The sequence below is a fragment of the Penicillium longicatenatum genome (assembly GCF_028827895.1).
Source record: "Penicillium longicatenatum strain IBT 33135 chromosome Unknown contig_6_segment0_segment0, whole genome shotgun sequence".
Classification (NCBI taxonomy): domain Eukaryota; kingdom Fungi; phylum Ascomycota; class Eurotiomycetes; order Eurotiales; family Aspergillaceae; genus Penicillium; species Penicillium longicatenatum.
In genome coordinates, this window is record NW_026643123.1 from 849962 (window position 1) to 862873 (window position 12912).

At 49.0% G+C, this 12912-nt stretch overlaps 6 protein-coding genes across 6 annotated transcripts; 4 read left to right on the forward strand and 2 right to left on the reverse strand.

The window, feature by feature from the left end:
• Positions 1-1094: 1094 nt before the first annotated feature.
• Positions 1095-1437, forward strand: N7484_008523 (uncharacterized protein; the record flags this gene model as incomplete). Its single annotated transcript, XM_057118910.1, has 2 exons — positions 1095-1162; positions 1308-1437. 2 exons carry the CDS (start codon positions 1095-1097, stop codon positions 1435-1437), a joined length of 198 nt encoding a protein of 65 aa, XP_056968465.1.
• A 910-nt stretch (positions 1438-2347) lies between these two features.
• On the forward strand, positions 2348-5689 carry N7484_008524 (MDM20/NAA25 family protein; the record flags this gene model as incomplete). Its single annotated transcript, XM_057118911.1, has 7 exons — positions 2348-2485; positions 2591-3115; positions 3219-3559; positions 3613-3892; positions 3949-4696; positions 4769-4881; positions 4940-5689. 7 exons carry the CDS (start codon positions 2348-2350, stop codon positions 5687-5689), a joined length of 2895 nt encoding a protein of 964 aa, XP_056968466.1.
• A 428-nt stretch (positions 5690-6117) lies between these two features.
• On the forward strand, positions 6118-7081 carry N7484_008525 (60S ribosomal protein eL36; the record flags this gene model as incomplete). Its single annotated transcript, XM_057118912.1, has 3 exons — positions 6118-6165; positions 6548-6733; positions 6998-7081. 3 exons carry the CDS (start codon positions 6118-6120, stop codon positions 7079-7081), a joined length of 318 nt encoding a protein of 105 aa, XP_056968467.1.
• A 656-nt stretch (positions 7082-7737) lies between these two features.
• N7484_008526 (putative UBX domain protein) lies at positions 7738-9267 on the reverse strand (the record flags this gene model as incomplete). Its single annotated transcript, XM_057118913.1, has 2 exons — positions 7738-9079; positions 9131-9267. The coding sequence occupies 2 exons, from the start codon at positions 9265-9267 to the stop codon at positions 7738-7740; spliced, it is 1479 nt and encodes a 492-aa protein (XP_056968468.1).
• A 367-nt stretch (positions 9268-9634) lies between these two features.
• Positions 9635-10444, forward strand: pup3 (proteasome core particle subunit beta 3; the record flags this gene model as incomplete). The annotated part of the gene is made up of 4 exons (XM_057118914.1): positions 9635-9637; positions 9709-9727; positions 9787-10241; positions 10301-10444. The coding sequence occupies 4 exons, from the start codon at positions 9635-9637 to the stop codon at positions 10442-10444; spliced, it is 621 nt and encodes a 206-aa protein (XP_056968469.1).
• A 290-nt stretch (positions 10445-10734) lies between these two features.
• N7484_008528 (epoxide hydrolase) lies at positions 10735-12148 on the reverse strand (the record flags this gene model as incomplete). Its single annotated transcript, XM_057118915.1, has 4 exons — positions 10735-11453; positions 11529-11601; positions 11651-11775; positions 11830-12148. The coding sequence occupies 4 exons, from the start codon at positions 12146-12148 to the stop codon at positions 10735-10737; spliced, it is 1236 nt and encodes a 411-aa protein (XP_056968470.1).
• Positions 12149-12912: the final 764 nt, after the last annotated feature.

Consider the following 12912-nt stretch of genomic DNA (forward strand, 5'->3'; position numbering starts at 1 on the left):
GTGGCAATATGGAGATCAGTCTGACGGGTCGGCCCCTCCTGCGGGAAGGGAACTCCACTAATTTTCGGCCTTATAAGAGTCGGCACGTTGAATGTTAACATTTAGTGTAAATTTCCACAGTAAATACCAGCGATAATTAGTTGCACTCAACACCTGCTATGCTCATCCAGGGGATCAAGGTAATGGCAGCGTGTCGTTTGGGGTAGAGTCCCAGGACATCGCTTGTCGAAAGTTATCGCATTGACTAAAGACATGATGGGGTCCAGACTTTTGCCGTCTGGTCGTCGGCAAATATCGAACCTTGCTCAAGAACTACCTAGCTAGCGATTCGATAATTTCGAAGAAAAGAAAGCCCCTGCTAGTAAGCCATTCGGAAGCTTTGAAACGGGCCCAGCCAGTTCCATCACATTATCGATATTTAGTCTAGGCAAATATTGAGAAGACATTTGACCGAGCCAATGAGTCTTAGCTCTTATACATTCTGGTACAGATTTTAGCGCCTGGTATAAAACCCTGTATCCACTTTCTAAGGTGGACGTGTCATGGTAGCTCAAATCCAACAAGCAATGGCGCTCTGTGCGTAGGTTTGGGGGCAGGCCACCAAACCGATCGTGGATCGGACAAAGATGGAAAGAAGTAGGGTCCAAAGCCAGCCCCCTCCTCCCCGCCCCATGCCCTAGCGCTAAATGTGCATCGCAGGGCCACTCCACAGGTAATACTCCCGGGTTGCAGGCTTGACCAAGCTTGAACCATTGTTCATGGGCCGCTTTTTTCTTCTCTTTTTGCAATCAAGATAGTTCTTGTTTACACACAGTACTGAGTCTTCCTTGATCCCTGTCACGAATTATGTCCACGACAATAACGATACTTTTAGTTTTCCTAACAAAAGATGAGAAGCTATACTGTACTCCATACTCCGCAAAGCGATCGTCTCTGCGCCAAGACTATGGACCCGCAATTCTGCCCGGCAAAACGCTACAACCTCCTCCAATCAACCTCTAGCTCTTTCCAAACTCATCGTCGACAGCACGCCTCGGTATTCTTTTGTTGAGATCCTTTATGAAAAGTCCGTTCCTTTCTTCACATCGACACTTATGACGGAACCACCCCAGCCTGAGACTCACGACAAGGCGTGGGAGAAAGCCGAGCGGCAATTCTCCAAGTAAGTTCAATTCGTGCAGCTATACTGGTGACCAAGGGAAAACAACAGACTAGTGCTGTTGCAATATTCCGCTGGCTACTGGACTTTGTTCTTGTCGACTTATTTCTTCTGGACCTCTGTCCGTTCGCTAATTCGGCGATTGCAGTAAAACTGCAAGCCAGTTTTATGACCCTTGCCAGGACTTCGCGGATCGGAGTCTCAAATGTCTGAAGCGCAATGGTTATGATAGAGAGATGTGTGGCGATTACTTCCAGTATGCTACTTCTACCTCTTGATCCTGAGGGATCATAGAACCCCATTTTGGCCAGCCTTGCATGCCATGCTCGCGATTGGTCATGATTGAGAACCATTCTTTACTGACTCGGTATTTCCCAGGGCTTATCGGGATTGCAAGAAAAATTGGGTAGGTCTAACGCATACCGTCTCTACTCGTCTGCATGGGTACATATCATATCCGCCGATCTCTTCGGATGGTTCAGGTGGATATAGGCATCAATCACAATACTAACAACGATGATAGTTGAATCAAAAAAAGGCAGCACCTGGATCCTCTGATTCCAAATGATATACCCGACTGGCTTCTCTTCCCTGCCAGCTTGGCGTTTGATATTTGTCTTGTTTGTGAAATATTATTGCATGTATGCGATTTACCAGTTGACCACTATGTTTATTTAGTCAACAATCACAGCTACAAATATTTCCATGGAAGCTGTTTGGATCTTTGTTTCTTTGATGAATCTCTTAAATAATCAATTTACGGCGGAGGCGTATGTATGAAACTCACCACTTGAAGAATCAGTACACAATTGTTTGGAATGTATATATTTGCTTCGGCCCCCTGGGAAATCGACCATGTCTTTCAGTTTGCATAGGGAGCAAAGAACTGTGTTGAACTCAAAAAGAAGACCCGAATGAGTGACCTACAGACAGAGAAAACAGATCAAATAGACAATGCACCTTCCAATGGAAGATCCCTGGGAAGATCCAATAAATCCATAATGAGGCCCACATCTATTCATCTCACACGCGGACTTTCTCCTCACCGCCTCAACTTGCTTCCCCGCCAAAAAAGCAGCACTTATCCCACGCTCGTTCTCGAATTGCTAATAAGCTGTCTCAGCACAGGATACAGACTACCCTGTTAGCTGAGTGGGTTTAATAAAGCTCAAGCAAGAGCTCATCGCAATGGCGCCCTCCAACGATGCCGTGTTCCTCCGGCGCAACAACCAGATCCAAGATGCCATTGACGGGCAGAATTTGAAACAGGCCCTGCAATTGATCGAGAAGCGCATAAAGAAAGGTGAAGACACTCGTTTTCTGAAGGTGAGTCTACCCCTCCTGCCTACTCAATTGGCATCCATATGCTGTCTCTGAGACTTTCAAATGCCCGACTTCTGAGTTTCCCCGCTAACAACACTCGTAACACAGGCATGGAAGGCACACGTCCTTTTCCGCCATGCGGACGAAGCTCACCACCAGCGCGGTATTGCGGAAACCCTTGAGATCTGCAAGGCTGAGCCACCGACTACCGATCTTGAAACCCTTGACATCTTGTTCCAGACCCTGCAGAAGATGGACGGACATGCCGACACTCGGAATATGCTGTGGGAGAAGGCTGCGAAGGCAAAGCCCAGGGACCAGGCGCTGCAGATGAAATGGTTCTTATCCGCGTTCGAAGATGATGACTGGAAATCAGCGCAGAAGGTAAACTCTTGGCGGAGTCTCTGGCTCGGCAACCGGACTGTAAATGCTAACTACGCGCTATTTCTACGGCAGGCTACTATAAGTCTTCAAAAGAACTTCCCCCGGGAACGGACATACTATTTCTGGGCCATTTTTTGCACTCATATGCTTGCAAATGATGCAAAGAGCTCAGAAATGGACCGCAAGCTGTTTGGCACACTGGCGTACCGTATGATTGCCAAAGCGGCTGCCGATGTGCCCACTGACCCGGTAGGTATATTGTTTCGATATCTATGCTTTTGTGTAATGATCGATATGATTGGCAGCTACAAGCCCAGTCGGGCTGAACAGAGGCTAATTGATATACTCACAGGACCAACTATTGAGTCAGCCTCGAGCCATTCAAAAGTCAGAGGAAGTGATGTTGCTTGTCAAGATTTTCGAGTCTCAACAGCGGTTCGACGAAGTTGTGAAGATTTTGGGAAGCGAGAATGTGGGAATCAGCTCGCGCATCTTACAGAATGATAAGACTTTCCTCGGTAGCAAAGCCAAGAACCTGGGAGCCGCGAAGCTATGGGATGATGCGATCTCCTTTGTGAAAGAGCTCTACACCATCCCCGATGACGAAGAGAAGCAGAAGACCCTACCAGAGCTTGACGATTGGACAATCTGGAGTCTATTGGTCGAGGCCGTGAAGAATACAAATACTCCTGGGTATGTTTCACAGCACCGTCGTGGTATTTGCAATGAACTAACCCTACGCATAGAGTTGCTGCTGAAACCCAGAAATTTGTTGAGAGCTTCATGGAATTCCTACCCAAGTCTCGGAATGCAGCTCTGGCCCGTCTTGATATTATCACATCTGCTATTGAGAAAGGTGAAATGACTGTGGAAGACAACTTGCTTCCCGCCTGCAAGGAGTACATTGACAAGCACAAGGGCAAGCTGTATGCATTCAGCGACCTTCGACGGATTCTGGCCGGCAACAAAGATGCCATGGCAAAGATGCTCAAATACATGTCCGAGGGCAAGCATGAGGGCAAAGACGTTAGTTCTTCAGATTACTCTACATTCCATTACAACAGGCTCTAACTTACACACAGGCTGTCAATGCTACCATCAATACGCTCAAGCTGGAATATTGTTTGAACATTTCAGGTGCTGAAGGCAAACCTTCCCAGAAACTGGTTGAAGAGTTTGTCGCCCGCTGCCTGAATGAATACAAAGCTTCTGCCAGTGGTGAGGTAGAGAAAGCCGATGCTAATGGGTCGTCTTCCACGATTGAAAGCAAATCCACCGATGACTTGTGCATTCTTGCGGCCATGGCTATCCTAAAAGAAACTAACGAGCAATCGCTTGTTTCGCATGCTTCCATTCTCCGTGCTATCGCAATCCTTGAAGGCCTTCTCCGCGACTCACCCCACACCTACCAGGCTCTCCTGCTTGTGGTGCGCCTTTACCTTCTCTTTGGAGCGGGCTCACTTGCTTTTAGCAGCTTCAACAAGTTGTCCGTGAAGCAGATGCAGTATGAAAGTGTTGCTCACAATTTCTTCACCCGGCTTTCTACTGTCCACCCCCACTCAGCACCGCCCATTGAAGGCGTCGAGCGCAAGGAATTTGACCCCCAAGCAGCATTTGTTCAGGGTCTTAACTTCTTCCGCAATGCCGACAATACTACCATGAGATTCCGAACCCGCGGTCTGGAAGAAGGAAGCTACACAAATATAGAAGAGATCGTTGAGCTCCGACAGCGGCTGTCAAACAGTATTTGTCGCCGGATGATGGCCTTGGATGTGCGGCGGGCACAGAGGCTGGTGGGCGGAGATCCGATGACTCGGTTTGAAGAGCTCGGTAAGACCATTACCAAATTTGGTCGATTGTTCCATGGCGTGAGTACTCTTACTAATTGATTACTATTTCTAGCACTCAACGACGCCCCGATTCATGATCAGCGTGAATATACGGCATTTATGGACTGCGAGTTCCCTGGCAAGTCTAGCTTCGAGGAAAACGTGCGCGCGGGACCTATTCCAAAGGTGATTTATACCCTTATTATCCGCTCTCCCATTTACCAGCTTGCTAACCGTACTTTAGGCCAACTGGCTCGCCTCAGCTAGAATTACGGATCAACTCTTCAGTGTGCTGAAGGGTATTTCCATCCAGAAGCCGTTGACCCCGGAGACCAATATTCCCGACCTCAGTGCTTTATCCATCTCGGAAGCCACGGACCAGACCGAGGCCGAGAAGGAGAACTCGAAGATTCATTCCGAGCTACTCAAGGTGGCGACTTACATGGCCGGATCCAAGCTGACCACCGCTGAGCAAGCTGATAAAGCTCTTGGAGAAGTGGAAGACTGGCTGAACTCGAAGAAGATCAATTTGACTCTGAATGAGTCCCAAGTTTCTCCCCTTATCCTTTCCACATCAGTTTATCTTCAGGCTGATAACCCAACCGCCCCGACTTGGGAATACCTTCACAACATTTTCACCCTTCTCGAGACTCTCAAGGCCCTGTCTCAACTGGTTACCCTGGCTTCTCGCAAGGCCTCCAAGTCTGCCAAGCTGCCAAAGGAACGTGTTGAGAGGCTGTCTGACTTGGTGCCGCAAGTTTTTGAGCTTGTTCGATCTAATACTCGGGGCCTGAAGCAGCGCATCTCTCAATCTGGTGCCTTGAGTACAATGGTTGACGTTGTAGTTCAGGGACCTTCGTTCGCACCGCACAGCAAGGATCTTCAGGTGGCACTAGAGGCCACCTTAGACATGTCTGATCTTGAACTTTTCTGTGGTTCTTTGATGGAGAGTTGGGAGGAGGCCCTGGACGGTGTGATGAGTGTGAGACTCTGATGGTGATTCCCATTTAGGGGTACCATGAGATGTGATACGCGAAAAGGAAAAAGCGGGAAATATATATTGAAATAGAATTTAGCGACTGCATAGTTGATTATGGATTTCTAAAGGCTTCAAGGTTGGTATCCAGCTCTGATGTACTGTAGTAGAACGGCGACCAATGACAATTTGCGTTTATTTCATGGCGGCTCGTCTGAAGGCACCAAGGCATCAATAGCCAGGCACCCGGGAGCTAATCCAAATCAGGATTAGAGTCACAAGAGTGTCTTACATAATAGCCCTAGCCCTAGCCCTTCGCCTACACACATTCCCGTGCCAAGACCCGCAATTGTGCGGTTCCAAGGACACTAGGGGATTTCCACACGACTTTCTTCATTCCCTTCTTCGACAACCGCCGCCAACCCCTTCAGTCACCAACCGTCGAGATGGCTCAGGAACGTACCGGTATCATCGTCGGCGTTAACAGCGGCCGCGTACGTGTGCTCTGAATCCCCTACACGCAAATCCCCGAAGCTCGGATCTCTGTTTCTCTTATCGGTTTCTTCGAGTCGGTCGTGGTTCTCGAATAGTCATTGGGAAAAGGCCTGTGAACACCAGAATGGCAAACGTCAGCAAAAACACATTGGTAGAATCAAGAGAAGGAAAAGAGGACCCACCGCGATATGAGGGAAAGGACGTGTGGTGGAAATTTTCTGGCTTTTGAAGATCGACATGGACACAGGCCTTGACCCCGATGTGAACCCCGACTCGACCTACGACCGACTTGAAGAAAACGATATATCAGATGACAACGGAGGAAGAGCTTGCACGTCAATTATATTATCATGGACCAGACCAGCTGACTTGGTTATACAGAAAACCACCCCGCTGAACACCCCCAAGACCAAGATCAGCCGTTCCAAGGGCCAGTCTTCCCGCCGCACCCAGTTCGTCCGCGAGATCGCTCGTGAGGTCGTCGGTCTTGCCCCCTATGAGCGCCGTGTCATTGAGTTGTTGAGAAACGCTCAGGACAAGCGTGCCCGTAAGCTCGCTAAGAAGCGCGTACGTCTACCTGCCAAACCTTGTCTGGATCCTTGAACATCCGTTGCTTGTATTGGTATGATCTGGAGGTGGTACATGGAAATGGATCCGGGGAGACGTTATGAGTATTTCGCAAATTTGCCACCCGAGGAAGATTTCACATCAACCTTGCAACCGCATTTGCGCACTCATTCGCAATTCCCGAATTCAACCTGCACCCCCCACGATCTGCACTAGCAATCGGTGTCACCAGTTCCACAGAATCAAAGCTAACATCTTTTTCAGCTCGGCACATTCACCCGCGGTAAGCGGAAGGTCGAGGACATGCAGAAGGTCATTGCCGAGTCCCGCCGTACCCAGGGTCACTAAATGTCTCAATACCGTGAACCCTTTTTCTCTTTCGTTTAACGACTTGAATACCTGGCGCGCGCAACGAACGAAAAAAAAATTGAAACTACCCGAGTCTTGTTTCATCCTCACGCTGGCTGCTTTATCATTAAGGACTGCCGAATGGCGTATGGCTTCAGACCACGGGGGTTTTGTTTGTGACTACCGGTGAATGATGGGGATGGCAAAAGTGGGATCCCTTCCCCTCTAGGAAGAGAAACCATAATGAAAATATTGTTCCAATTCATGATTGTGCTAGTCTTTACGTATTTTGTAGGCCTTTCTAGATCTGCGTAGGTCGTGCTTGTCGATGTCCATCTTTTTACGGTGTACGCTGTATAACGAGGACTCAATACGGAGTCTTTGGTGTGCACCCCACAAGCTACATCTCCATAATTCCCAGGGTATTAAGGCAGATAAATTGTCGATCTGCCGACTTTATCTACTACATACATGCTCTAGACTTGAGGGTTGCTCTTGATGGCTTTCGTTAAATTCCATACGACGGATTGATTCTATCTTATGATGAGCTCTAACGGTACGCCAAAGCAATAGTAACAAGCCAATCGACTCTTTAATTCTGATCAAGCCATGGTATACTCATCCACGTCATATCGCTCATAGTCCATTCGTTCTATTCATTTCTTCCCCGGCATTTTAAACCACTTAGGCACACCGCCCTTTCGTGCTCCTCCAGCTTTACTTGCGTCCGCACTACCACTAGGCCCCGCCTGCACCGTCGTCTTAGAAGGCTCTTGTACGGGCTCTGGCACCTGCTCAACCTTGAGTTCCTGAGCCTGACTGCGGAGTTCCGGACGCAAAATATCCTTTCGTTGCAAATGCGTGGCCGAGCTTGCATTATCAGCCCAGGTAAAGTTAACTAAGACCCGTCCTTCCAGCTTGAGATCCTTGATCAGAAGTGTTTGGTCTTCCGGGATGACATTTGCATGTCCGGCACGTGCTGGTGTTGCACTGGCGAAAGCATTCAAGGCGAACTGTATGTCTGCGTATGTTGGCACCAGGCAGCTGCGCACGAAGTCATAGAGGGACTGGCCGGTATCTGACGGACCGAATTTGGCGACCACTTGACTCTGATCTGGGAACCGGATTTTCACGTCTACTTCGCGAATATCTGCACGTCGCTGTTCTTCTGCGGCGGCTTTGGCGGCAATCTCGGCGTCTGTTGGTAGACGCTTTGGGCGGGAGGATTGGTTAAGTTGCCGTTGATGGGCTGTGGCGTGTTCAATAGAGGGGATGTAGTCTTCTTCATTGTATGGTGTTTGTGCTGAAATTGGTGTGTCGGCGGATGGAGGAGAGAAGACAGTAATCGATCGAGTAGATGTGGGCACTGCTTGCTCAGGGGATGCCGCGGGTACAGGGTTCGAAGCAGTCGGTTCGCTAGTAGTTTCTTGTTCGGTTTGCGCGGTGTTGCTCTCAATAGCAGGGACTGGAGGAGATTGGTTTTGGGCTGGCACTGGTGCATCATCTCCAGTCGACTTGAAGTACTCGGCAATCTTCACCATTGCTTCCTCAAGCGGCTCCTCTGTTCGTCGGAAGCCGAGCCGAATCAACACGTTACCGTTGTTGAAGCCTAACTGGGCAAGGGACTTTTGGAGATCCGTAAAGCTTGACAGTTCGCGCTCCAAAATCCGGAGAACAGGGATCTCGTAATATAATCGCCCAGAGCCAGAGTTGCCGTCTGTCGTAGAAGGTACCCCGCGTGCTGTGAGGTTCCGCACTTGTCCGCTTCCTGCCACTCCAGCCTCAAACTTGCGCAAGACTAGCCAGAGTGTGGTTGTACTTGGGAACTTGTCTAGTATGCGTCCATTCGGTGCACCTTGAGCTTCGGATTCTGGCAGTTGGAGGCCAACAGTAACGACGGAGGGGGAGCGAGATGCTTGGACAAGCTCCAGTTTTGCACCAGAGCTGAGGCCAGAGAGGCGGAAAGAGAGGGACAAGTCCAGTTGTTTGCGATTGTGCCTAGCAATAGGTTAGCATCATTGCATCTCGGCGGGGTCAATGAAAACATACTTCAGACCATATTGGCTTGAGTTGTATCCAAGTTTTGAACACGCTTCTTGTAAAATATCTGTTAAATGTTTGCCTGGGGTTGTCTTGATTGTTGCCCGCTTGGCCGTAGCATCGATTACCACGACGTGAGCGCTCATGGTTGCGCGGGCGGGGAGACTAGTAGCGCGAGAGCTCGTGAAGATTTGGTCAGGAATATGAGAAAGATAAAAAATCTATGAAAATGAGAGAGCGACAATTTCAAGCACAAAGCGGAGCGAGAGGGCAAATATGTGTAGGTGGAGGAATGGGAAGAAAGTAGTCGAAGGTGAAGGGCACAGACGAAACAGGCAGCGGTGCGGCGGCGTCATCCGAGCTCGCGCACCTCACAGCTCCCCGTCATCAACACCTCTCCCCCATCACTCACCCTCTACACCCCTCCTCAGCCGTCTTCTTCCCTCACATTCTTTACTTGAGAGCTCCAGAAAACCTGTCTTGATCTACATTGAATAAAAGAAATCCGCAATAATGGTATGGAGATGGTCCCCTTGTCCCATCTGCTAGCCGCTGGACGTTGAAGCTAACCTCCTTCCCATCATCAGAGCTCTCCCTTCGACATCAGTACGATCAAACCTTTCCCGATGCCAGCCAATCCATCGATAAGCTAACACCCTTTTTAGATGGTGGTGCCTGTGTCGCCATGGTGGGCAAGGACTGCGTCGCCATCGCCTGCGACCTCCGCTTGGGCATGCAAGCCCTGACCATCTCCAACAACTTCCCCAAGGTCTTCAACTACGCCCCATCTATCTACCTCGGCCTAACTGGTCTCGCTACCGACGTCAACACTGTATCCGATCTTCTCCGTTACAAGGTCAACATGTACCGCCTGCGCGAGGAACGCAATATCGCACCCCAGACTCTGGCCAACCTGGTCAGCTCATCGTTGTATGAGAAGCGTTTCGGTCCTTTCTTCGTCAGCCCTGTGCTGGCTGGTATCAACGAGACAACTGGAAAGCCGTTCATCTGTGGATTTGACAGCATTGGATGTATCGATTTTGCCAAGGACTTCATTGTGAGCGGAACCGCTAGTGAACAGCTGTTTGGTACCTGTGAGGGTCTGTGGGAGCCGGATATGGTAGGTTGATTAAATTTGTCTGCCGCTCTTTTGAAATTGAGCTAATATTGTGACTAAAGGAGCCCGAGGATCTCTTTGAGACCATCTCGCAAGCCCTCTTGGCCGCCGTCGACCGAGATGCTTTATCAGGCTGGGGTGCGCAGGTCTGGATTATTGAGAAAGGAAAGGTCACCCAGAGGCTACTCAAGGGACGACAGGATTAAACGGGATCACGTATTTTCGAGCTGATTATTTTGGGCTTTCTGTCGGATTCAAGACAGGGTATGGCGTCTGCGGTTTTCTCTGGGTGACGGGGTGCCATGGACAGCCTGGATGGAATGCCACCCCAGTGACGTGAGACCAGTTGACATTCGAGTTGAAAGATAGCGTTTGTCGCGACTCTATACTTCTCTCCACGATAATACAAGCCCCGTCATCAATGTCAATGTCACAGCAGTATATCACGATAAATTCTTGAAATCTAAACCACGTTATATACCCGAAACCCAGAGAATCAATATCCATCTTTACCTTCTATAACAGCATAGGCCGGTCCATCCTTACCCAAAAACTCCTTCAAATCACCCGCAACCAACTCAGGCACTTCCCAAGCCGCAAAATGCCCTCCACGCTCAAACTCCGTCTCCTTAACCACATTCCCAATAGCCCGATACCAGGCCATAGGCCACTGGACAATCTCCCTCTTAAACTGTGCGACGGCAAACCGCACATTCTCCGGCGCCCGAGCATCAAACATTTGAGTCATACTCATCCACTTCGTCACCGTTTCCGGCTTCTGCGCGAGACTTTCATAATAGAGCCTAATTGAAGCCGTCGGCCCCGCCCGCGAAAAGTAATACACACTCACCCAGGTCAGAATCTCCTCGTCTGTCCACGGGTAGGCATCTGACCATGAATGCAACTTATCGTATATCCATGCCAGCAACGCAACAGGACTATCTTGAAGTCCGTAGCCTAGTGTCTGGGGCCTAGTTCCCTGTTGTAGCAGGTAGGCGCTACCTTTGGTCACGTACTCGATTGTGTTTTTAATGTTTCCCCGGTCTTTGGCTGAGAATGGGACGCTAATAAGGGATTTGAGGAAGTTGAGTGGGCTGCGCCAGGGATAAGGTGGCGATACGGGGATGGTGTTTAGGTGGATGGCTTGGATGTGCTCGGGATAGTAGACTGCCATTGTACGGGCGATAGCACTACCCCAATCTCCTCCTTGAATCACTGGTGCAGTTAGCGTGATAGTTCAAGGTGCTAAGGTCCATCAGGAAACTTCTGGGTAAAGAGAGCGTCGCATACCATATTGGTCATAGCCTAGGGCTATCATCAACTTGTGGGCGGTTTCAGCGAACTGGGCTAGACCAAATCCTTTCTAATATGGTTCAGCTACAACTCAACTCGGAATACTGTTCAATAAATACCTTCTGCACTCCCTGTGAGAACCCATAGTTAGGAAGTGAAGGCGCCACAACATCAAACGCGGGGCCGCCATCATCCTTCATGAGCAATGGAATCAATTTGGTGGCTTCGAGGAAGTTTCCAGGCCCTGTCGATATTCTTGGTTAGTTGATTTGGTCTTCGATCGCGAATAAAGACATACACCCATGCATAAACAATAACGGAATAGCACGCGGGTTCCCAGAACAATGATGCAAAACATGGATTTCCAAGTCCCCAAAATCATCCACGGAGACAGGAACGGTAAATTGTTTGAATTGCTCGTTGAGTTTCTTTTCCTGGGTGCGCCAGTCAAACTTCTCACGCCAGGTGGTGACCAGTCGCTTCATATCAGCGAGTGGAACACCCATGTCCCAGCCTGCGGCATCGAGTTCATCGGGGAATGTTGCTTGTTGGAGCTTTTGGTTCAGCTGGGTAATTTGCTCGTCTGGAACGGCTATCGTGAATGGAGTTATGGACATCTTTAGGCACTTTTTATCTTCCAAGTTGTCTTCAAGTTAAAAGAAAATGAAGTTATATTTGCATCGAAGTATAGGCACAGCTAAGGTTTCGGCTTGGATTGAGTTCCATGGTCCCCGCCCTGATCACCAGAACTGTGATTGGCGGGGTGACCTCGGTATCACGCATAGTTGTGTGCGGGGGTGAACAATAGGCGGGCCAAATTGATGCTCGAACTCTGGACAAAGTAGAATCTTGGAATACAGAGCTATCTGTATATTAAGCAAAGATGATGGCCCCGGGTTAGCTCGAATTGTCACAGGGGGTTGTCCTCGGTACAGTTAGACCTCGGGAACCTTCAAATGTTGGAGTAAGGTAGATATAGATCTCGGGTACTCCATACTGTAGTCACCTTGGAACTCCACAGGGAGCATGATTGATCAACAGCTTGTCGGGTAAATCATAAGTGGGCATCTTTCAACCCGTCTTGGTTCTAGACCGTCTGCCCCTTCGAATCTTCCAACGGGGCTTGACATCCATGGATATCTTCAGAATTAGTAAGAGAGAAGGAGAAAGATCTAAACAACCAGAATTCCACGCACTAATATATCAGATATTTTTCGGCAACTCTAATATATTTTAATCATCTCAAAAGTGGTATTTGAATATGTTGAGATGTAGATTGTTGATGAAAAGGGTGCTACTTCCCTTTAGTTTCGTGCTAAAGCTGACTTGATAGGATATGGTACCTGGCTCATCGTACCCTTTATCCTATTTCACGGTTCTT